The sequence below is a fragment of the Diabrotica virgifera genome, chromosome 5 (genome assembly GCF_917563875.1).
Source record: "Diabrotica virgifera virgifera chromosome 5, PGI_DIABVI_V3a".
NCBI lineage: Eukaryota > Metazoa > Arthropoda > Insecta > Coleoptera > Chrysomelidae > Diabrotica > Diabrotica virgifera.
This window is the reverse complement of record NC_065447.1, coordinates 64,821,542-64,846,532: the sequence shown is the minus strand read 5'-3', so window position 1 is coordinate 64,846,532 and position 24,991 is coordinate 64,821,542. Positions and strand designations below refer to the sequence as shown.

The 24,991-nt window shown below is 32.7% G+C and overlaps 1 protein-coding gene across 7 annotated transcripts in view; it reads right to left on the bottom strand.

Moving 5' to 3' along the window:
• The window catches only part of LOC114325165 (peroxidase), a 221,520-nt gene that overhangs the window by 72,475 nt on the left and 124,054 nt on the right, over positions 1–24,991 (bottom strand). For all 7 annotated transcript variants that reach the window (XM_050650086.1, XM_050650088.1, XM_028273140.2 and 4 more), the window contains exons 2-3: positions 16,999–17,106; positions 3,817–4,084 (exon numbers count right to left, since the gene is read on the bottom strand). In XM_050650086.1, coding sequence (XP_050506043.1) covers positions 3,817–4,084; positions 16,999–17,080 — 350 coding nt within the window. In that variant the 5' untranslated portion in view covers positions 17,081–17,106. The remainder of the gene's footprint in view (positions 1–3,816; positions 4,085–16,998; positions 17,107–24,991) is intronic.

Below are 24,991 nucleotides of genomic sequence, written 5' to 3'. Positions count from 1 at the left end.
AAATGTTTTTTAATGATACTTATGCACGTATTATAAAAATTGAGTTATCCATCGCATTTTTTCGGTATGTCAAAAAAAAATGTTTCATTTTTTGTTTATTACATTTTCTGTTATATGTGTCTCGAAAACTGCTCGATGGATTTTAATGATCCTCATCTCTTATTTTGTTAAACGTGCAAAAATATGAATTTTTCATTTTACCATATCAATGTATATCGAACCATATCTCCGAGATTTATCGATCGATTTTTGACTATTATTAAATATAAGTCACTTCGATACCACTCCGGCTACACTCATAAAAAAAGTAGTTACCGATCTTAGAAAAAGCGTTCTTGAACGAAGAAAGGCTGTTTTCTAGAGCCAAGAGTAAAATAAATTACAACCAAGAATTTTTTTTCAATACATTCTTATGAAGAATAAGTTCTTGGCTATAGTTTATTTTACTCTTTGCTGTAGAAAACAGCCTTTCTTCGTTCAAGAACGCTTTTTCTACGATCGGTAACTACTTTTTTTATGAGTGTAGCCGGAGTGGTATCGAAGTGACTTATATTTAATAATAGTCAAAAATCGATCGATAAATCTCGGAGATATGGTTCGATATACATTGATATGGTAAAATGAAAAATTCATATTTTTGTACGTTTAACAAAATAAAAAGAGATGAGGATCATTAAAATCCATCGAGCAGTTTTCGAGATATAACAGAAAATGTAATAAACAAAAAATGAAACACTTTTTTTTTGACATACCGAAAAAATGCGATGGATAACTCAATTTTTATAATACGTGCATAAGTATCATTAAAAAACATTTAAAATAAGCTTTGGATCGATAGAACTTATCATAGAAAAAAATTTGTTATTGAACATCAACTGTCAACCATATCATGAGAATCATTTTTTAGGATTTTTCGTTGTTTTTTGGGGGTGTTGTTTAGGTGTAAGTTAGCGTTGTTTAGCAGGGGTGGTTTTGGGGTATGTTGCATATGCAGATCGACCGCAATAAATTAGCAAAAAAATATGCCGCGTCGTACGATTTTCTAGCTCTTTAGGTTCGCGAGATATGGCTATCGATGATGTGACATAATATTAAGCTACATCAACCATTGTTTCTCGGTTAGGGGTGGAGCAAAAAATTTGTTTTGTACGGCTAATGACAGCAAAAAATTAGCAATTAAATATCAACCGTCAACTATATCACAAAAATCATTTTTCAAGATTTTTCGTTGTTTTTTGGGGGTGTTGTTTAGCTGTAAGGGAAGCAGGGGTGGTTTTGGGATATGTTGCATATGCAGATCGACAGCAATAAATTAGCAAAAAAATTTGCCGCGTCGTACGATTTTCTAGCTCTTTAGGTTCGCGAGATATGGCTATCGATGATGTGACATAATATTAAGCTACATCAACCATTGTTTCTCGGTTAGGGGTGGAGCAAAAAATTTGTTTTGTACGGCTAATGACAGCAAAAAATTAGCAATTAAATATCAACCGTCAACTATATCACAAAAATCATTTTTCAAGATTTTTCGTTGTTTTTTGGGGGTGTTGTTTAGCTGTAAGGGAAGCAGGGGTGGTTTTGGGGTATGTTGAATATGCAGATCGACAGCAATAAATTAGCAAAAAAATATGCCGCGTCGTACGATTTTCTAGCTGTTTAGGTTCGCGAGATATGGCTATCGATGATGTGACATAATATTAAGCTACATCAACCATTGTTTCTCGGTTAGGGGTGGAGCAAAAAATTTGTTTTTGTGGTAATAAATTAGCAAAAAATTAGCAAAAAAATATGAAACTATTCCAAATATGGACTTATGAAATGGATGATCTGGCTTAATAGACATATGTATGTACTACTATGTAATGTATACATCCGATTTACCAACCTCTCCACAAATCACCATTGGACCTTTCGCTGATGACAGATGACACAGCAATATTTGCAACTGAAGGGAAAACAACAGCTGCTGTATTAAAACTTAAAGAACACGTAGACCTAGACCAAATCAGACAGTGGTTAAAGAAATGGAAGATAAAAGCTAATGAAACTAAGTCAACATATACAGTGAGGACGTTTGAGTTTGCGGAAATTTATTATCTCGAGAATGGGCAAATATTTTTAAATTAGGACTTTTTGGCATATTACTAGTGACGTCATCCATCTCGGCGTGATGACGTAATCGATGATTTTTTTTAAATAAGAGTCGGGGTTGTATGACAGCTCATTTGAAAGGTAATTTAATTCTCTATTCAGCAATATAAACAATAACCTAATTATTTATACAAGGTGGCCAAAAAAAATTTTTGAGTTAAATTAATTGAGACAAAAAGAAGAATGTACCTATGTAATTTATTTAATTCAAAATACATTTTACTGTTTTCCGAAAACAGGAAAAAATGTTGATTTGATAAATAAATATTGTTTTTCGCTTAAATTCAATATTAAAGCTGCCACCCACCTGCCTCTTAGCAGCTTGAACATTTAATTTAAGCGAAAAGCAATGTTTATTTTCCAAATGAACATTTTTTTCTGTTTTCTGACAGCAGTAAAATGTATTTTGCATTAAATAAATTACATACATTCTTCTTTTGTCTCAATTATTTTAATTCAAAAAAATTTTTTGGCCACCCTGTATAAATAATTAGGTTATTATTTACATTGCTGAATATAAAATTGAATTACCTTTCAAATGAGCTATCACATAACCTTTACTCTCATTTAAAAAATCATCGAATACGTCATCACGCCCAGATGGATGACGTCACTAGTATTATATATATGCCAAAAGTCCTAATTTAAAAATAAAAATCGACCTGTGTGAGGATTTTTCTTCAAATTTGCCCATTCTCGAGATAATGAATTTGTGCAAACTCAAACATCTTCACTGTATAACTTTCACACTAAGGAAAAACCAATGCCCAAATATTAGCTTTAATCATGTCAACATACCCCAACAGAATATCGTCAATTACCTGGGGCTTCATCTTGATTCTAAATTAAACGGGAAACAACACATTTTAAAGAAGAAGAAACAAATTGAGTTAAAAGTGAAACAAATTAATTGGCTTATGGGTCGAAAATCTCGACTATCAATTTGAGAACAAACTGCTCATTTATAAAACAGTCATCAGACCTATATGGACATACGGAATCGAACTATTAAGTTGTGCCAGCAAATCAAATACAAAAATAATCCAAAAAACGTAATAAAAAATTCTAGGCACCATCGCAAATGCCCCGTGGTACATTTCCAAACCAAACATTTCATAGAGACCTAAACAACTAAACATCCCTTTAGACAGCACAGTTATTCAAGAAAGAGCCAACAGACATTATGGAAAATTGGAAGGCCACCGGCCACCCCAACCAATGAATATTACTACTACTGCAGCCACTAAAAGAAATCGGCCCTTAAATAACAGGAGATTGCGAAGGGTATGGCCATCATGGTCCATAGATCTCCGCTGAAACGGAGGTGAAACTGCTGGGTGATGTACTTTATAACGCCATATTAATGTACAATATTATAATTAATACAAGTTATTGTGCTTGTTATCAAATTAACTTATATAATGGTTTATTCTGATTGTTAATAAACGCTTATAAACAGTGGCGGTTCTAGACCAAAAAAACTGGGGGGGGTGGGCAAGGGAACACAACAGGTGAATAAACAAGATAACGTGCCTTTTTAACGAAGATTATAGTACAAAAGTCCTGTAAAAACTGGGGGGCCTGCCCCCTGCCCCAGGCTAAAACCGCTACTGCTTATAAATAATATATTATAATCTCCAAAAGAAAAGTCTGACAGTTACTTACTCTTCATGACAGTAATAAGACAGCTGGGCCGAAGCTTGGATAGCTAACAAAGCATGTCTTCCCCGCTCTATTCCTTTCCATTTGGGAGCTTGCGAAATAAACAGTCCATGAGCGGGTGTACCTTCCACAATTCTAGAAGGCCATTGGATTGTTTCTTCGAATTTTTCCAAATAACTGGTAAATCTTTTTGCTACTTGAACAGCGTCTTCGATTTCTTTTTTAGATAAATGAAAATTATTTGATCGTATGTTAGGATGAGATTGTTTCACTAAAAAAATAAAGAATACGTTTCAATATAGCAAATGTAGTCGCAGTGCTTTTGTGATTTATTCCATAAAACATTATAGTCTGGGCTGATTACCGGAGAATAGGCCATTTTTGGGAAAAGTTATTTACCAGCAATTTTATTGCTGGAATCGAATTATAAGATCCTATATATTAATAATATAGGTATGCAAAGTCCTCAGATAGTGTGCTACTTTTTTTATAAACAAAATGGCGCCCGAAAATCGTGTTTTTTTCAATTATTGCTCTATAACTCCGAAGATTTTAATTTTACAACAAAAACTCTCAAATAAAAATTCACCGTGATTAAATTCTGCATAGAGACGTGTTTTTCCCGATCTGCTCCGATGAAAATTTTCCTCGGAAAATGGGGGTTTTCCCAATAAAATCTTTAATTTTCAAATAAAGTTTTAGATAAGTAATTATCTACCAATATTTAAATAATTTGGTAAATTAAAAGCCTTCTTAGTTTAGATTATAGTTCCAGAAGCTGATGCAAATTAAATGAATATTTTAGCAACAATTCAATTGTTAATTAATAATTTACGGTCGCAATAATAACCAAAATAATTAAGATACACTGATCAAACTTTGAAATCTTATAAACATGAGATTCCTTTTTAACATTTTGTCGACAAAATATAAATTTTTTATTTTTTTGCATAATCTTTAAATGTTTAGAAAAAATAGTTATAAACAAATTAACGTTTCTCAGAAAGTTTTTATTATATTGTAATTTTAAAAAATAGCTAAAATGCGAATTTCCAATATCTTGAAAATGAATGTTTTAAAACTTTTTTGCAACCATTTAAAAAAAGTTATGAAACAGCAAAGTAAACATACGATTAGTACGCTGTTTATATATTTTTTTAATTCTTTCAAAGCGTAGAAGTGAGTATAATGTACAAGCTAATTATTTACAAAAAAATATCGATTATCAATTTAATGGTTATATTTTAATTAAAGATTATAAATATATTTTTTGTAATTTACACGCGCGAAAGTAGAATAATACAGCACTGTAGCTGAAATTTTCACTCGGAGCGACGACCGACCGCGCGAGACGTACACTTTTATAAAATAATATATGCTGCGTGTCAGTCGCTTCGAGTGAACATTTTAGCTCCGACTCTGTATCAGGCCCACTTTTGCGCTAAAAATTACAAAAAAAGTACTTTTAATCTTTGATTAAAATATAACCATTGCACTAATTTTTGACATTCTTTGTGACATTGAGTAATTAGATTGTACCATAGACTCACTTTTAAGCTTTGAAACAATTAAAACAAATTATAAACAACGGAGATTTCGTATATTTAGTTTGCTGTTTCATAACTTTTTTGCAAATGGTTGGAAAAATTTTTTAAAGCATTCATTTTCAAGACCTATGAAATACGCATTTTAAGTATTTTATAAAATTAGAATATAATAAACAATTTCTGAGAAATGTTAATTTTTTTATAACAATTTTTTTTAAACATTTAAAGATTATGCAAAAAAATGAAAAATTTATATTTTGTCGACACAATATTAAATAGGCATCACACCTTTATAATCTTTCTAAGTTTGATCAATCTCTCATGATTATTTTGGTTGTTATTGCGACTGTCAATTTTTAATTTACAATTGAATTGTTGCTAAAAAATTCGTTTTATTTTCACCGGCTTCTGAATTTATAATCTATACCAAGAAAGCTTTTTTCTCACCAAGCTATATAATTATTAATAAATAATTATTGGCCCAAAAAATGTATTTGAAAATTCGAGATTTTGTTGGAAAAACCCACATTTTCCGAGGAAAATTTTCGTCGCAGCAAATCGGAAAAAACATGCTTCTATGTAGAATTAAATTGGGGTGAATTTTTATTTGAGTGTTTTTGGTGTAAAGTTAAAATCTTCGGAGTTATAGAGCAATAATTGAAAAAAATACGATTTGTCGGCGCCATTTTGTTTATAAAAAAAGTAGCACACTATCTGCGGACTGTGCATACCTATATTAATAATACATATAATCTTATAATTCGATTCCAGCAATAAAATTGCTGGTAAATAACCTTTCTTTGTACTTTACTAATTAGACCAGCGTATTATAACTATTTTTTTTTTCAAAATTTAAAGATTATGCAAAAAAAAGAAAAATTTATATTTTGTCGATAAGATATTAAATAAGCATCTCATCTTTATAATCTTTATAAGTTTGATCAATGTATCATGATTATTTTGGTTATTATTGCGATCGTAAATTGTTTATTAACAATTGAATTGTTGCTAAAATATTCGTTTAATTTTCACCGGCTTCTGGAATTACAATCTATACCAAGAAAGCTTTGATGTCACTAAGTTATTTAATTATTTATTAATAATTACTTACCTAAAACTTTATTTGAAAATTAGAGTTTTTGTTAGGAAAACCCGCATTTTCCGAGGAAAATTTTCGTCGGAGCAAATCGTGAAAAACATATCTCTATGCAGAATTTAATTGCGGTGAATTTTTGTTTATGTGTTTTTGTTGTAAAGTTAAAATCTTCGGAATCATAGAGAAATAATTGAAAAAAATACGATTTGTCGGCGCCATTTTGTTTATAAAAAAAGTAGCACACTATCTGCGGACTTTGCATAACTATATTATTAATATATAGGATCTTATAATTCGATTCCAGCAATAAAATTGCTGGTAAATAACTTTTCCATGAATTTTGCTAATTAGCCCAGAGTATTACATCACACAAAAGCTACAACGCCAGGTGAAATGTAAATAGAATTGTTAAAACTTAAAGAAGAAAATTAGGAAATGAAAGATGGATAATACTTAATTTTGTTTCAGAGGCAGACCATCATCCTCTTACGTCCGTTTCATTCTTTTGAGCTCTTTAGAGAGGCCCATAGTCTGCTTGAAGCTTGAACCAAAATGAAAATGAATTGTCTCACTAACCAAGATTATAAACAATAATTTGCTTTCACACACTGTAGCGACATCTAATTAAAACAATTCGAAGTTTTAGATCCGAAAGAAATCGCCGAAACTATAACCATACGGGAAGAACGACAAGGTTTAGGAAAAATAGATCTACCATGGATGCAATATTTATTATCAGACAGATAGCGGATAAATCCATAGAATTTAATTAACCTGCATATATGTGTTTCGTCGATATGATCAAGGCTTTTGACAGAGTGCGATTAAAGGAGTGCTAAACCACAGGCTAATTAACCTAGTACACGATATTAACAAACAATGTAAAACAAAAATAAGATTAGGACGTTTGACAACGGAAGACCTAGTTATAAACACAGGAATCCGTCAAGGGGATTCACTGAGTCCTTTCATATTTAATTTATTAATAGACAAAATAATAGAAAAGCTTTCCAGAACAGCTGGATTTAAGATAGGTAACACATTCTTTAGAGTCGTTTGCTACGCTGACGATGCTGTCCTTATCGCTTATTCTGAAGACAATATCCAAAGGCTACTGCATGCATTTAATACTAAAGCTAAAGAACTAAATTTGCTGAACAACACCGAGAAGACAAAGTGCCTAGAAATTTCCAAAGAACCGATAAGATGCAAATTAAAAATTAACTCAAAAACTGTGGATCGGGTGAATCACTTCAAATATCTTGGAGCGGAAATAACAAGCTATGGAAATCTCTCAAAAGAGGCCAGAGAACAAACAATGAAAGCAGCTAGAATCTCGGGATGCTTGAAAAAAATTGAATGGAAGAACAAATATCTAAATACTGAAAGCAAAGTCAAAATATATAAAACAACAATAATACCTATTATAACATATGCGGCAAAAACAAGACCAGACACAAATAGAACGTTACAAATGACGAGAACAGTTTAAGTGAGAACACTAAGAAGTATACAAGGCGAAAATCTACGTGACAGAATAAGAAGTGACGACATCAGACAAAACTGTGGAATACAGGACATAGGAAGGTGGGTCAGACAGAGACGAAGATATTGGAACAAACATGTAAAGAGAATGGAGGACAGCAGACTCGTTAAAAACGCAAAAACGAATAATCCAGTAGGTAAAAGACCACAGAGTATACTACCAAAACGATGGCGAGAATGCTGGATCTCATCGTCCGGGGAAGACTTGATGGCAATAAACAGGTAGTAGCCTACTAGCATGATCGATCACCATAGAAAGAAGAAGAAGAAGAAGAAGAAGAAGAAGAAGAAAAAGAAGAAGAAGAAGATCCGAAAATCTAAAGACTTCTATTGGAACCAAGTTCTGGTGACAACCCAAATTCGTACCTTCTAAAATTTGTATGGCAAACAAACAATAAATAAGAAGAAGACTTTGAGTTGTCAGTAAAACTTAGTTCCAGTAAAAGTTTTTAGATTTTTGGATCTAAAACTTCGAATAATTGTTTTAAGTAGATGTCGTACAACGTCTATGTAAAAGCCAATTATTGTTTATACTCTGGGCTAATTAGCAAAATACAAGGAAAAGTTATTTACCAGCAATTTTATTGCTGGGATCGAATCTTATGATTGTATACAGTGCTAGTCAAAAGTCCGTACCCCCCTCGTATCTTTTGAACGGTTATACTTATAACAGTGAAATTTGGAGGAAGGAAATTAACGGAAGTAGGCTTCTTAACTAGTCATGACAGGTGACGTAAAAGTGACAGATGACTTTACAGCGCCACTGTGACAGATAATTTTAAATGGTACCCTATGGTAAGCGATACCTGGTTTGATAGGTATTGAAAATACCCATTCAGCTATAATACTCTTGTTTGAGTTTAACCTCATTTGGATGAATAAATGAAATAATATAAAATTGTAGTTTCGCATTTAATTAATAAAAATTCAAACCTCCGCCTATGGTTACTTGTCAAATAGGTTGACGTTGACGTAAAAACTACTAGAGAGCTGAAAAATGTCAACTTTTTTGATAAAATAACCATGGGCTGACATTTGAATTTTTAATAATTAAATGCGAAACTACAAAGTTTTATTTATTTCATTTATTCACCAAAATTAAAATCAACTTAAACCCAAAAAAATTAGTATGACTGAATAGGTATTTTCAATACCTTTCAAATGAGGTATCACTTGCCATAAGGTCCCATTTAAAATTATCTGTCACAGTGGCGCTGTAAAGTCATCTGTCACTATTACGTCACGTGTCATGACTAGTTAAGAAGCGTACGTCCGCTTATTTCCTCCCTCCAAATTTCACTATTATATGTATTACCGTTCAAAAGATACGAGGGGGGGGTACGGACTTTTGACTAGCACTGTATATTAATAATATAAGTATGCAAAGTTCGCAGATAGTGTGCTACTTTTTTTATAAACAAAATGGCGCCCGAAACTCCTGTTTTTTTTTTAATTTTTGCTCTATAACTCACAAATATTTTAACTCTCCACCAAAAACATCTACATAAAAATTCACCGTAATTAAATTTTGCATAGAGACGTGTTTTTCCCGATTTACTTTGACGAAAATTCCACACCTGTAATTTTGAACCAATCAAAATACGTTATTTTGACAGATCACCATGGCAACAGAGGTATTTTATCGGAAATTTTTTGCTCGTGGGGTACCCAACAGCGAATTATAGTGGAAATTTTTTAACGTTTACAATAACAGAACATTTTTGACAAACTGGTTTTTATTTGTTTACATAATTTAGTTTTGATTCATTTTCTATCACTTGTAGTTACTCAAAACTTATGTAAAATTGAAGAATATACTATTTTCTATCTTGAAATGGTATTCCCATGCAACTACAATGAGTAGAAATTACGAATTTGAAAGCCTAAATAATTGCTGACAAAGCTATGGCGCGCTATTAATCTGTTCATGCAGCTTTGGATTTTCAAATGCAAATTTGGTGTGGAATTTTCTTACCGAATACCACGCGAAGTCAAATTAATATCCGGAAATTTTTTTTTGATCATGAATATTTTTAGAAATTTTCAAAATATTCATGATCTCAAAAAAATTTCCGGAAATAATTTGACCTCTAGTGGTATTACTAGTGAAAATTTTTCCCAAAAAATGCCGGCTTCTCCAACAAAATCTTTAATTTTCAACTAAAATTTTAAATAAGTAATTGTTTATCAATAAATAAATAACTCGGTAATATAAAAGCTCCTTTCGTATAAATTATAATTTCAGAAGCCGTTGGAAATTGAATGAATAGTTTAGCAACAATTAAATTGTTAATTAAAAGACTAAGTTTTCACTCTAATGGCATACAGCATATCCCACCAGAATGAAAACAATGGGAACCTTCTCTGGTTACACCTCCGAGGCTTCTACAATTTGCAAGCCATACGGATGCTGAGACTAAGGAAGATGAGGGAATTCTACAATTTACAATTCACGTCCCATCTGCTCAGCGCGGTAAAGTTCCAACGAGACTGGTTCCCTTCATACTCCACACAGAAGTGTTCACTCTGATTGGCTTGATTTTCTTAAATGGCAACACTGTCATTTTGATAGCTATTTTGATAGGGTGTGTAAAGTTATACACAACTGCAAAATTTCAAATTTTTTTCCCTACCATTTACGAGATAATAAAAAATAACAAAGTTATGGAAAACAAGTAATCAAATAATAATTGAATTTAATTATTTTAATTAAGCAAATACTCATAATGCTGCTCTCAATTATTGTCAAATTGTCAATGGGCAACGTTATGAGCATTTGCTTAATTGAAATAATTAAATTCAATTATTATTTGATTACTTGTTTTTCATAACTTTGTTATTTTTTATTATCTTGTAAATGGTAGGGAATGAAAATTTGAAATTTTGCAGTTGTGTATTACACACCCTATCAAAATGACAGTGTTGCCATTTAAGATAATCAACGACGACATCATATTTCTAAATTGGGACACCCTGTATACATTATTATTATATGTCAAAAATGACAATTTGAAATACTAATGACGAGTCTGAGCAGTTTTCAAGAAAACAATAAGTATTTGAATTATTGAATTTATTTCAAATTACAGACATAACTTTGTTATTTTCTATTAGCTTGTAAATGGTAGAGAAATTTGTTTATAACTTTACACAAAATATCAAAATAGCTATCAAAATGACAGTGTTGCCATTTAAGAAAATCAACGATGACGTCATATCTCTAAATTGGGACACCCTGTATACATTATTATTGTATGTCATAAAGGACAATTTGAAATACTAATCGACGGGTCTGAGCATTTTTCAAAAAAAAAAACAATAAGTAGGTATTTGAGATATTGAATTTATTCCAAATTACAGACTCTCTCTGTATAATAAAACAGAAAGCTTAGTGTGTTTACTATAAAATGGTGTATTATAAAAAAATTCTACGATTATTTTTGAATAAGATATGCTTTTTCAAAATGTAATAAGTACTTGCAACAATTTTTGATTTTAGGATTAATTTTTAAATTCCTCATTATAACTTTTTATGTGATTGTGTGTTATGATTGAATCTTATTTTTTATATGTAATGCTTTGGATCCACTTGACTCGGCCTGGCAAACTTCAAAATATGGAATAATTCCAATATTTACTGTCAAAGCTCCTGCACCATCATTGACATTAAAAAGTGATAATTAGACAGGAAATTTAACCAGGAACAATTTTTATGTAGACATGTTTGTACCAAAAGTGCATAGAACTCACCCTAATGTAACCTGTGCCCAGGGACTAATTCACCCATTTCTCAAAAACGCACCCCTTTAAATGGTAGCACTCCACGGTTTTTCCATATATAGATGTCCATTGACCATATGTAGTTCCTTTTAGCTATCTTATTTTGAATATAATCAATAGCCTATTGCTATTTTTGGCAATTTTCACTCGTAATATCGGTATTTTTTAATATAATAATATATGTTATGAGTACTTTAAAGATATGAAAATTGATGTGGAGAAAGAGGACCGAAATAAAAAGGTGATGGTTCGAAAATTATGATCCTATTGTTTATATCTTTGCCGTAAATGCCGGTCAAATTTGACCGGTTGTATCTCAGGAACCACCCATCCTGCCGCTTTTTTTCCAATATAGTTTTCATGATTTAATTTAATTTAATATTTCCCGAGATATTCTATTTGTTTATAAGCCAAAAAATTGTTTATAATTTTAAAATAAGCCTGAGGCCGCTTAAATAGTCCAATTTCAATTCTGTAAAGTACGTTAGATAGGTACAGTGTCTTTTTATACAAAAATCATAGTTATTTTTATGTATCATAATTATTGTGATTATTATAGTGACCGTAAATTTTTAATTAACAATTCAATTGTTGCTAAACTGTTCATTCAATTTCCATCGGCTTCTGAAATTATAATCTATACGAAAAACGCTTTTATATTACCAAATTATTTAATTATTGATAAACAATTACTTTTTAGTTGAAAATTTAAGATTTTGTTGGAAAAACCCGCATTTTCCGGGGAAAATTTTCGTCGAAGTAAATCGGGAAAAACACGTCTCTATGCAGAATTTATGTAGTTACGGTGAATTTTTTTTATTTTGCTAATGCCTCTACAACTAATGGTCATTGCCATGGTAGGTACGGTAAATTTTTACAGTTAGGTACCTAGTGTCATGTGTAGTGTGCGTGTCGAGTAAGTGTCTTGTTACTTTGCAAAGTCGACGTCATTGTCTTTGCAAAGAGACGCTAATTGTATCCAAACGTCTGCCGTCCCTCCGGTGAGTACCGATCCCACAAGGACAGAAACTATTTTCATTTATTAATTCATAATAAACGAAAAATTTCTGACCCTGGTGAGATTCGAACTCACGACCTTTCGGATTTTTTGATCCAAAGGTAGGCGCTCTTACCACTGAGCCACGGAGGCGGTTGGTGAATTTTTATTTGGGTGTTTTTGGTGTAAAGTTAAAATCTTTGGAGTTATAGAGCAAAAATTGAAAAAAACACGATTTTCGGGCGCCATTTTGTTTATAAATTTGCATACCTATATTATCAATATGCATACCTTGGAACAATGATCAACTCCACAGGAGATTACTTACAGGAAATCAAAATCAGGATAGAAAAGGCTAGAGCAAATTTTAACAAAATGAGGAAAGTGCTCTGCACAAGAGATTTGAAGTTGGAGCTAAGAGTTAGGTTGGCTAGGTGCTACGTTTTCTCGACTCTGTTTTATGGAATGGAAGCTTGGACCTTGAATGCTGCATCAATGAAAAAACTAGAATCATTCGAGCTGTGGGTGTACAGAAGAATTCTAAAAATATCGTGGACAGAACACGTTACAAACAAAGAGGTTCTGAGAAAGATGAATAAAGAAATGGAAATCCTAAATACCATCAAAACAAGAAAATTGGAATATCTCGGACATATTACACATGGAGAGAGATACAGCTTGCTCCAATTGATTATGCAGGGAAAGATTCAAGGAAAGAGAAGCATAGGGAGACGCAGAGTATCGTGGCTGCGCAACCTGAGAGAGTGGTATCAAATGAACTTTTCAGAGCAGCCATCTCTAAAATACGAATAGCTATGATGATTGCCAACCTCCGCCGCGGAGGTAGCACTTAAAGAAGATATTATTAATATATACAGTCATAAGCTTCGATTCCAGCAATAAAATTGCTGGTAAATAACTTTTTCCAAAAATGGCCTATTCTCCGATAATCTGCGCAGACTATTATAATTTTGCTTAATGAGACAGTTCGTTTTCTTTTTGGTTCAGAGCAGACCAAAGGCCTCTCTGAAGAGCCCAAAAGAGTGAAAGGTACGTAAGAGGATGATGGTCGGCCTCTGAAACAAAATGAAATATTAACGGTCTTTCGTTTCATTTTCTATTAGTTTTACTCCTATGTGAGTACAGGAAACCAAGATTCGATGTAATTTTACCTAGATAAATAGACGGGTTGTGGAATGCAATCTTAGATTCCCCCTAGTCTTCTTATTTATCGTTCGTTTGCCTTGTAAATTTTAAAAGGCACGAATTTGGGTTGTCACCAATACTTGGTTCCGGTAAAAGTCTTTAGATTTTCGGATCTAAATCTTCGAATTGTTTTAAAAAAAATAGTGTTTTCATATTTTCAAAGAATGGCTTCTCTCAATTTTCGTGGCGGTTCAAAAAAAAGGGCCATGGCCAGGCACTTAAAATTTTCTTAAAATTATACAAAGTAGAATATAGACAATTGAGAGAAACAATATCTTTGGTTTTTTCCATTATCTTCCTCAGCACAAAAAACTGGTACGTTGTTGAACGGTCAGATCTAAAACTACTTTGATTTTTGCCAAGAAGCTCCTCTGAATATTATGTAGGTAGTTAGATCGCCCGATGGCTAAGTACTAAACATCAAGTAGACAAAGACAAATATTTGGACCTACGAAGAACAACAAGAAGAGCAGTAACAGCAGCAAAAAAAATGTGGGATAGGAAATGCCAAGAGATCAACACTTATATAGGCGGAAGGAAGTGTTCAGAGACATGGAAATTTTTAAACAAAATAAAGAACACAGAAAGAAATACTACTTCTATTCAGTTAATATCAACAGAAAAATGGAAAGAATACTATGAGAGTTTGCTAACAGAAAGTAGAGCCGAATATACCACCCAATCACCAACAGAAGTATTCGTTGAAGGCGAAGAGATAGTAGTGGGAGTTGATATGGTGAAGAAAGCTGTAAATTACCTAAAAATGGTAGAGCTCCAGGGCCAGAAAATATTCCTGCCGAATTAATAAAATGTAGCACAGATAAACTCTTTCAAGAACTTACTTGGTGTATGAACAAATATATAAACGGTGTCACACCACCCAGTTTATGGAAAGTAGCTTATATTTCTTCCATTCATAAAAAAGGAAATAAGTTGGATTGCTCAAATTACAGAGGAATATCGGTAACTAGTACACTAAGCCGGGTGTACGGGTGCATTCTTAGAAATCTCATTGAGATGGAGTATAGGGAACAAGAAGAAGAAGAACAGGCTGGTTTCCGCGCTGGAAGGACTTGCACAGATAATGTCTTCTGCCTAAAACAATTAATTGAAAAAAAATCAGCAACCAATCAAGAGACCCATCTCATGTTTGTTGACCTCCGTAAAGCATACGACAGCGTTTCTGTGACTAAATTGTGGAAATCACTACAAGAAACTAACATCAGCTACACTCTAGTCAACGCCTTAAAAAATCTGTATGAATATTCTACATCACAAGTAAAAATTGGCAACACACTATCTAAAAAGTTCATAGTTAACAAGGGTCTGCGCCAGGGCTGCTGTATTTTACCAACTTTGTTCAAGATCCAACTTTGTTGCAAAAGCACTAAACCAGTGGAAACGTAAATGCCACGGTATGGGTATAGACCTCGGAGAGGTTTGTTTATATACCTTACAATTTGCTGATTGATGACCAAGTGATCATAGCTAATGATAAAGATGACCTACAGTATATGGCAAGAAAACTAAAGGAGGAATATGAACAGTGGGGCTTGGAAATTAATGTGGAAAAAACTAAATACCTACCCATAGGAGCTGAGTTATCCAATATCGATTTAGAGGATAATGCACAAATCACATCCTGTAGTGAATACACGTACCTGGGAGTAATATTCGATAGAACGGGAAAAGACGATGAGGAAATAAAGAAAAGGATAACACAAGCTAGAAGAACAATTGGCTGCCTAAATGGAATACTTTGGAGCTCCGAAATAGGAATACAGAGAAAATACAATATCTATGAAACACTTATTAAAAGCAGCCTACTTTACGGAGCAGAAACTTGGAGAATAACCGAGAACAACAGAAAAAAATTAGAAGCTGTAGAAATGGATGTGTTTAGAAGATCGTTAGGTATATCCCGTAGGGAAAGAGTTCGAAATGAGGAAGTAAGACGACGAATTGGAATAGATGGCTACTTAACAACAGACATTGAGAGGAAACAGTTGATTTGGTATGGTCATGTTCAAAGAATGGAAGACACAAGATTGCCCAAAAAGATCATGCAGTGGGTACCACCAAACCGCAAAAAACGAGGAAGACCCAAAAAGACATGGAAAGAAGGGGTAACCAAAGCAATGAGTGCAAGGGATCTTAGAGATGGCCAATGGGATGATAGAAGGACGTGGAAGTTAGGCATCGGACAACGTCGAAAGACGTTCTAAAACCGATACATATATAGTTAGATCGCCAAATAGGATACTCGAAAATATTTTGTGTATTGTGGTAATAAGGGTAATAATAGCCCCTATCTGCATATCAATAATTGATCACCCTTTTTGTGTAAGGACAAACAATTCCAGTATTCCTGGATTTGGTTTTCTTTCCAAGCTCTTACTAATATTTTATAAATATCTGATTAGTACAACTACCCTCCCCACATTTAATAAGTTTTAATAAGGTATTTATATCGTCACTTCCTGTAGATTTGATATTTTTTAGATATTTTACAGTGTACTTCTTGAATTGAAGGAGGTTCTAATGGTGTATTGTTTCTTGCTACTGGAGGTGGTGGATTTTGATCTTCTACTTCAATGGAAAGTAGCTCTTTACATTGTTTCACGCACCTATCTGATACTTCTTCTTTTGTATTAAGTACATGTCCCAGAGATTTATAGAATTTTCTGGTTTAGTTTTGTCTTTTTAACGTCTCTTCCAATATTCCATTTTCAAAAACTTATTATTTCTTCTGTGTAAGTACTTTATTCTCTCCTAAGTCGTTTATAACTTTTGTTGATTTTTCCGAATTCTTTTTTGATACATAAGTTTATATGCATCTTTTTTTTTCTTAGGGTAATGTCCTCACTCTGAGCACCGAATCAGTCTGGGCATTGGTGGTCTTTTAAGCCCTAGAATATTATTTGCTGCATGTTGAGTGAAGCAAATTGCATAGTCGGATTAGAGGAAGGATTACTTATAGCTAGTGAAAAAAGAATATTTTATTGTAAACTCACATTTAAAAGGAGGTAGCAGAATTGCTTGACTGAACTGCACTAAAATAAGATTTATTAAACAGATGACACCCAACTGGTTCATATTTCTTCAAGGAAATGTAGATATATCTATAACAAAAGTCAAAAATTAATGAAAGTCTTTAGGAAATGAAATTTTATGTGCTCGTATAATTGTTTTTATTGTACATGTCTAAAATGAATTATATGCAGAATATTCACTTATCAGTCATAACAGACATCACTTATCAGTAATAACAGACTTATGAATGGAATACATGAGCTAGAAAACTCATTCTTTATATTTTCTTGAACCTTCGTTTATATGCCCAGAAATCGCTCGAAGTATGAGAAAGTCCTCTCACATCCTCTCAAATGAAAAAATCTGTAAAACGAGTGCATGCAACTTTTTCCTAAATTAAAATATGTATGCAGTATCTGTTCAGTCCAACTACAAATTTAGTAAGAGTCGAGTCGCATAAGCCATTAATAATTTTTTTTTATTAATTTTTCGTGAAGGTCTACTAAAGAATTACTTTGTACATCCCTGTGTCCATCACCTCAGTGTTCGAGTAAAGTGATCCTCGGATCATTTAAAGATTCAAAAGATATTTTGTTTTATTTTAATTTATTTTATTTTAATTCATTTTATTTTAATTTATTTTTTTTAATTTTTATTTTATTTTAATATATTTAATTTAATTTATAATACATTTTATTTTAATTTATTTAGTTTATTTTATGAAAAAACAAGAAATGGACTGCGTAAATTACTCCACGTAGTGTGTGGTCGCGCGATCTGCCGTTTCAGTCGTTACGATCGTTACATACATCAGGTTTCTTTTGTTTTTATTTTTTCACTCCTCTCCGAGATCCATTGCACAGATCAATGCACTTCGTCCATATAGGGGTAGCAATAAAGCACTAAAATCGGCCTTACCTCCGAAAAAAAAAACAAGACGGATCTTAATAATTCTTTTTGCATTCGATTCATGTATGCCCCAGGAAACTTTGTGACCCCTAGCCATGAGATAATATTGAAAAACTGCATACAAAAAATGCATTCTTAAAGTGTATTTCAAACAGACAATAAAAAAATTCAGAACTCGTCAATTATCGGCGGAAATGAGTTCAATTTTGTTACTCAGGGGTTTTTGGTGTCGCTGAAAACGATTATGATGTCGTAAGTGATCTCTGGAGTACCTGGTGCCCAGGGTACACTGTTTACCTCGTCTTGTGGAGTTTTCGGCAGAAAATTTATTAAAACATTAGTCAAAAATCATTACTCGGGGGGTTTTTGGGGTCGCTAACGACGAATATGACATCGGAAGTGATCTCCTGAGAACTCCGGAGTACCTGGTGCCCAGGGTACCTACTGTTTACTTCGTTTTCTGGAACGTAGATCACTTCCGATGTCATATTCGTCGTCAGCGACTCAAAAACCCCCGAGTAGGTAATGAATTTTGGCTAATATGCAGTTTTTCAATATTATATTATGGCTTGGGGTCACAAAGTTTCCTGGCGCATTCACGAATCGAATGCAAAAAGAATTTTATTAAGATCCGTCTTGTCGTTTTTTTTTCTGAGGTTCAGTGCTTTATTGCTTCGACTAATAGCCCGCGATAAAAAAGCTATGCTTCCAAAAAAACAGTAAACCCATCCCCCACCCCCTGGTGCCGTACCGAAAAGCAATGGAACGTAATCAAGATTTTCGATTATTGTAATGAAAAATGGTTATACTGAATTCGCTCAGCAGAGATTCATTTTGACACATTCGGAATACGAAACACACGACACAAAAATTATTAATTAGACCAGCCTGTATCGTCGCCCCCGTTAGGTGTATTATTCCGATTCGTTTTTTTTGCACAAACTTACTCAAAAAGAGGTCTTTGTAACAACATCCATAAGGAAGAACTCGACAACAGTGGCGGCTCGTACCACTTTAAGAAGGTAGTGCCACAACTCGGGCAGCCGCCAAAATTTTTAGTGACGGATTCACGATATTGTCAAAAAAGGTATACTGACAACAAAAACTAAAAAAATATATGCGCGGATACTTTTATCTTATGTACATATCTTAAGTTTATTGATCTGAGGTGCCAACTGTCCAACATTGATCAAAACAGTTCCGTAAATTAATTAATAATAAAAACCTCTTAACCTACCACCAGCATTTACTGCTGATAGTGCTTGAAAATTGTTATTACGATTTAGTCTCTATTTACCAATTTATAAAAATAATACTATTTCATTATTCACACACATGCACAAATTTTTATAATGTCACTTTTAAAGTTTACGATATATGAAGTTCATTCTTCTATTTTTTGGTTGCAAAGTTTTCAATGACTTTATAATTAAAATTATCAATACAATTTACAAAATGCTTTTCTGCAGATAGCATACCTAAAGCACTAGGTTTCGATGTAAACATCGAAAAACAGCGTTCTGCTTCAGATGTTGATATAGGAATGGTAACTAAAATACTTAAAAGTTTAACAGTTTCTTCAAATGTGCTTTTTAATCCTTCCCTCTACAATAAAAACGAAAGCGAAACAGCCCCAGAGCTAGTACTTAATTCGTCTCGCTAATACAGTACCTACTTCTAATTCAGTTTTAAACCGACTTTTGCTTAAAAATTAAAATTGTCTCCATGGTTCATTAAGAAATGATTCGAAGAACTGATGCTTATAAGCAGAAAACTTCTCCGACATAAATAAATTAGAAGCAACTAAATGTGCGGAGAAGGTAGACCTTTGAAAGATCTGGTACTTTGAATAATATGAACCTTTAAGTCGTTGTCTAATTCGGCGCTAAAATTGACCAGCTCCTTAAATATGCCTCTATTTTCTGAATTTTCTTTTTCGTCGTGACCTCTTAAAGCTAACTCGAAAGCTCCACAACACCTTATAACATTTGTAGTTTTTTTTTTCTAGCGAAAAACCACCAAAAAAATTTTTAAAATACTAATCTTTATTGTCAATTAATAAATTAAACTTAAGAAATAATCAAAATACCCACGATCATGATGCACTAAAAGTTTAATTATAAATACAAAAACTTTTTAACAGAAAATATACATAATAAAAGCGACAAACCAGCACGTAAAGAAACTCAAAATAAATAGACCTGGCTTCATACCCTCGTGCCTGGCACAGAGATTCTAATGTTAAGGTATACTAATAGTCCAATATAGCTCTTTCTCTGTCACTTACATATAATGCTCGTAAAATCTTTCTCTCTTTACTCGTGCCAGTACTGACTTCGGCGCGAAGGAGATTCTCCTGTCGAATACTCTCCGTATTATTATTATTACTGCTGTCGGCAGGGATTGTATTGCGCCCATAGTTGCCATATTTATATAATTTATGAAGATCAAAAGAAATACAAACAAAAAAATTAATAGGAATTAAAAAGTTTTGAAGATAAAAAATATGTTTATGGATTGTTAGCAAGGTAGTGCCATGGCTCTATGGCACTACCTCACGGGCCGCCACTGCTCGACAACAATCAATTCTAGAGAACAATTACAAGAGACCCTTTTTGCTCATAATGAACTAAAGAATTTTAAAAAAATTTGTACGAGACGTAAAAAAATTAATTTTTTGAATTTGTTTAAAAAAAAATTGTTTAAACAATTTTCCGACCGCGGCACTTCCCGGCACCCTGTGGATTTGTTATAAGGGCCTCTTTTTGGGTAAGTTTGTGTAAAAAAAACGAATCGGAATAATTTACCTAACGGGGGCAATGATACAACCTGGTCTAAATTATTATAAGCTTAACTGTTATAAGACTTAACTGCTCAAATGGCTCAAATCAACTTAATCTGTCATTAAAAAAAGAAGAATTATTGGAAATAGTGGGAGTGTATACTAAACTCATAAAACTTTGTGGAATTTATTTCTACAAAATATTTTTATTTTGTACAATAAATAATTTTCTCATTTGTTATCAATACCTACATTATAATGATGTAAATAAATAATTATTGATTAGCGTAAGGTTTATATTATTTATGTCTGTTTACTATTAATAATATTGGCTATGAGCAGATAGCTATGTTTGGTTGTCTAGCTAGTAATTTTCAGTCACGTCTAGCAACCTGACTTCCCAAAAAAAAATTTAAACATCACTAGACAGTTGTGTCTCAGATTAGCGAATTGACTTTAATTACTTTGTAATTAGTAGATAACACAAACTGAAACAAATATATGAAACATATCATAATGTATATTATATCCGTAGAATCAAGCGACATAATGTTAAAGAATGGCTTACCTTAGATTGAGCACAGTAATTTTGAATATTTTGTGATAAAATTATTCCCACTGCCAATGACGCCACGACATTGACAGGGATTGCACTGTTTGACCATTGGAGTACAAAATGCACTTTAAATATTCCAGATAGTGCTATAATCTCTGTACAATAGCTAAGGATGGTTTTATCTCGTGACTCGTGGATTTTGTACCACTTTCCCCTATTAATAATCATGTTTTATTATCAAATTATTTATATTGCAAACTCATTTTTACATTTTGAATTCAAAAAAATATGAACATAAATGTCATTTTTGTTTCAAAATTTTTTTTTTCGCTGGAGATCTGGGCCTTTTACCCTCCATGCTGTAGCCATATTTTAGTTGGTTACATTATGTATGTTGGAAAATTAAATGAAACTAATGTATTTTCTTTACTTTTGAACCAAAGAGATATTCCATCTGTTAAATTGCTTCTTATAGCTTCTTTGCAATCCTCAATGTTACCGGTGTATTGAAATGTTTAAATATTATTCTAATGAAAGGCACTGGATGTTGTTGTCAGCAACATTACATGCACACTAAATTTGATCTTGGTGTCACTAGAAGTTTGTAAGATCACTTCTCGATTTTTCCGGACAATGTTTCTGTTTCCCGTTTCTTCATTTCTTCTCGATTACTTTAATTTATTTTTTTGTTTCTGTCTTATATTTTTGCAAGGCTCTCGCCAGTTTCTTGTCCACCTTTTCTATCCCAGCGTGTATTTCTTTAGATGTTGTTAGATTCTTTAACATTTTCTATCTGTTCTTGCAAAATTTCTATTTTCTTCCTATGACCTGCTAGTTTTATTTCTATTTCTTCCGCTATTTTGTCGGCTTTTGTATTTGTTGTACCTAGATAACTTCATTTCGTATTCATAATTTCTCCAATTTGTTTTCTCCAGTAATTTTTCTAAATTTCTCTTGTTGGCATCAACAAAATCAACATTTTGTTTTCCTCTTGTTGACTTGTTATTTTATTATTTTCTTCTTTAATTTCTTCTTGCCGTGCTTTTATAATTGTTCTATTTTCTTTTTGCTCTATTTTATCATCATTATCGTCATTATTAATTTTACTAACATGCCTGTTTCTTGTTTTTCCTCAACTACGGTAACATTTTCCTCATTATCAGATCCTTCTTCAATTATTGCTTCTTCTATGATATTTTCTTTCTGTTCCTGCATCTTACCTTAGTTTATACTTACGACCAGAATAGCGGAGTTTGGATAAGAATACGGGTTAACAATGAACGACAAGAAGACAAAGTTTATGAGAATATCAAAAACTCAAAGAAATAACGAAAATCTCTTCATAAACGGATCCAATATCGAACGAGTCGACCAATATGCATACCTTGGAACAATGATCAACTCCACAGGAGATTACTTACAGGAAATCAAAATCAGAATAGAAAAGGCTAAAGCAAATTTTAACAAAATGATAAAAGTGATCTGCACAAGAGATTTGAAGTTAAAGCTTTGAGTTAGGTTGGCTAGGTGCTACGTTTTCTTGAGTTTGTTTTATGGAATGGAAGGTTGGACCTTGAATGCTGCATCAATAAAAAAACTAGAATAATTCAAGCTGTGGCTGTACAGAATAATTCTGAAAATATCGTGGACAGAACATGTCACAAACAAAGAGGCTCTGAGAAGGATGAATAAAGAAATGGAAATCTTACTTTACTTACTTAATCAGTAGACCCATTTGTATCTTTCGGTGTTGGCCGTTTATAATACAATTCATTAAATTACAATATTTTACAATCTTCTGAGGCGTCCTAGCTCTTAACGAACTCTCTCCATTCCTTCCTATTGGATGTCATCTGTGTTGCTTCCTGCTAAGTCTTACCCTTACTCTGCAGTATCTGCGAGATGTCACTGCTCCATTCTTTAATGGGTCTTCCTCTTCTGTTCTTCCCTATTGGTTTGGTGTCCCACACTCTTTTTACTTGTCTATTATTGTTCATTCGGGTTAGATGTCCGAACCATGCCAATTTTTTCTCCTTGATTGAGTCGAGTATCAGTTTGATTTTGAGTCTTTCTCTTATTTCTTCATTTCTGATTCTATCAGTTCTTTTTACTCCTATGGTTCTTCTGAGGTATTTCATCTCTGCTGCCTGAATTCCGCTCTGCTGTCTTTTGTTTAATATCCAATTTTCTGCTCCATATGTCACCGTAGGTCTATATATTGTTTTGTATATTGGCATCTTGGTCTTTGTTGATATTTCTTTGTTATTAAGGAATCCTCTATTTAGTGCTTGGTATAGTTTTCCTGTGTTTTCCATTCTGTTTTAAGATCGTCCTCGATGTCTCCTTTGTTGTTGATTCCAGTAATCAACATGGAAATCTTAATTACCATCAAAACAAGAAAATTGGAATATCTCAGACATATTACACGTGGAGAGAGATACAACTTGCTCCAATTGATTATGCAGGGAAAGATTCAAGGAAAAAGAAGCATAGGGAGACGTAGAATATCGTGACTGCGCAACCTGAGAGAATGGTACGGATGTACATCAAATGAACTTTTCAGAGCAGCCGTCTCCAAAATCCGAATAGCTATGATGATTGCCGACCTCCGTCGCGGAGATGACACTTAAAGAAGAAGAAGAAGATCTTACTTTGTTTTTTGTGTAACAGACATTTTTTTGACAAAATTTACCTTCCACTTCAGAAGAAAATCTAAATTTTCCCAAATTGTATCAAATATTTGTAAAATATATTCAATCAATTCAAATAAATGTGGCCTGTAGAATGTTTATAAAATTGACATATACCAATTGTTTTAAAAATTAGAGAAGAAGAAGAAGAATATCAAATCATATAACATAATATCTGCTTCTACTTACGTTCTACAGGGTAGCGAGAAAGTATGGAAATACGGTGATTTCTCGGAAACCGCTCGAACGATTTTTATAAATTTTGGTGGGGAGGGATGTCCTAATGCGGCCGATATTATAGTGGTAATTACATTGTCAAATCTTTCGTTTTTCTGGAAATTTAATGAACTTTCTTATTTTAAATGGAACACCCTGTATATTTTTTGCGTTTGAAGTCCTTAAGAAATACTGATTATTTTTCATGTCATGTTTCCTATACCTAAATGCCATAATTTCGGAGTTATTGCTACATTTATTAAAAAAAAATTAACAATTTATAAAAATCAATTTTTTCGGCCCAGGTAGACAATATTTTAGGTTCTTTGGATCATTGGGAACAAAAAAGGTCTTTTGTAATTTTCGTCAAAAGTTAATCTTTTCCGAGTTATAAACAATTTAAAACTGAAAAAAAATCGAAAAATGACGATTTTCAAAGTTCAAAAACAGAAGTAAAAAAATCATTTTTAAAATTACGAAGTACCTAAATTCAATTTCAAACCTTTTTCTATCAGGTCCCTATAAGAATTTTTGGCATATTATATTCTAAAACATTGTTTTTTTTTAATTGTTAATAAAGCTCATATCAGAGGACGGGCTATCGGGCTGCATTAACAACTAAAAAATAATGTTTTATAATGAAATAAGACCAAATCAGTTATCGGCATCTGATAAAATAAGGTTTGAGCTTGAATTTAGGCACTTCATAGTTTCAAAAATAATATTTTTTACTTATGTTCTTGAACCCAGAAAATCGTCATTTTTCGATTTTTTCCAGTTTTAAATTGTTTATAACTCGAAAACAATTAACTTTTGAGGAA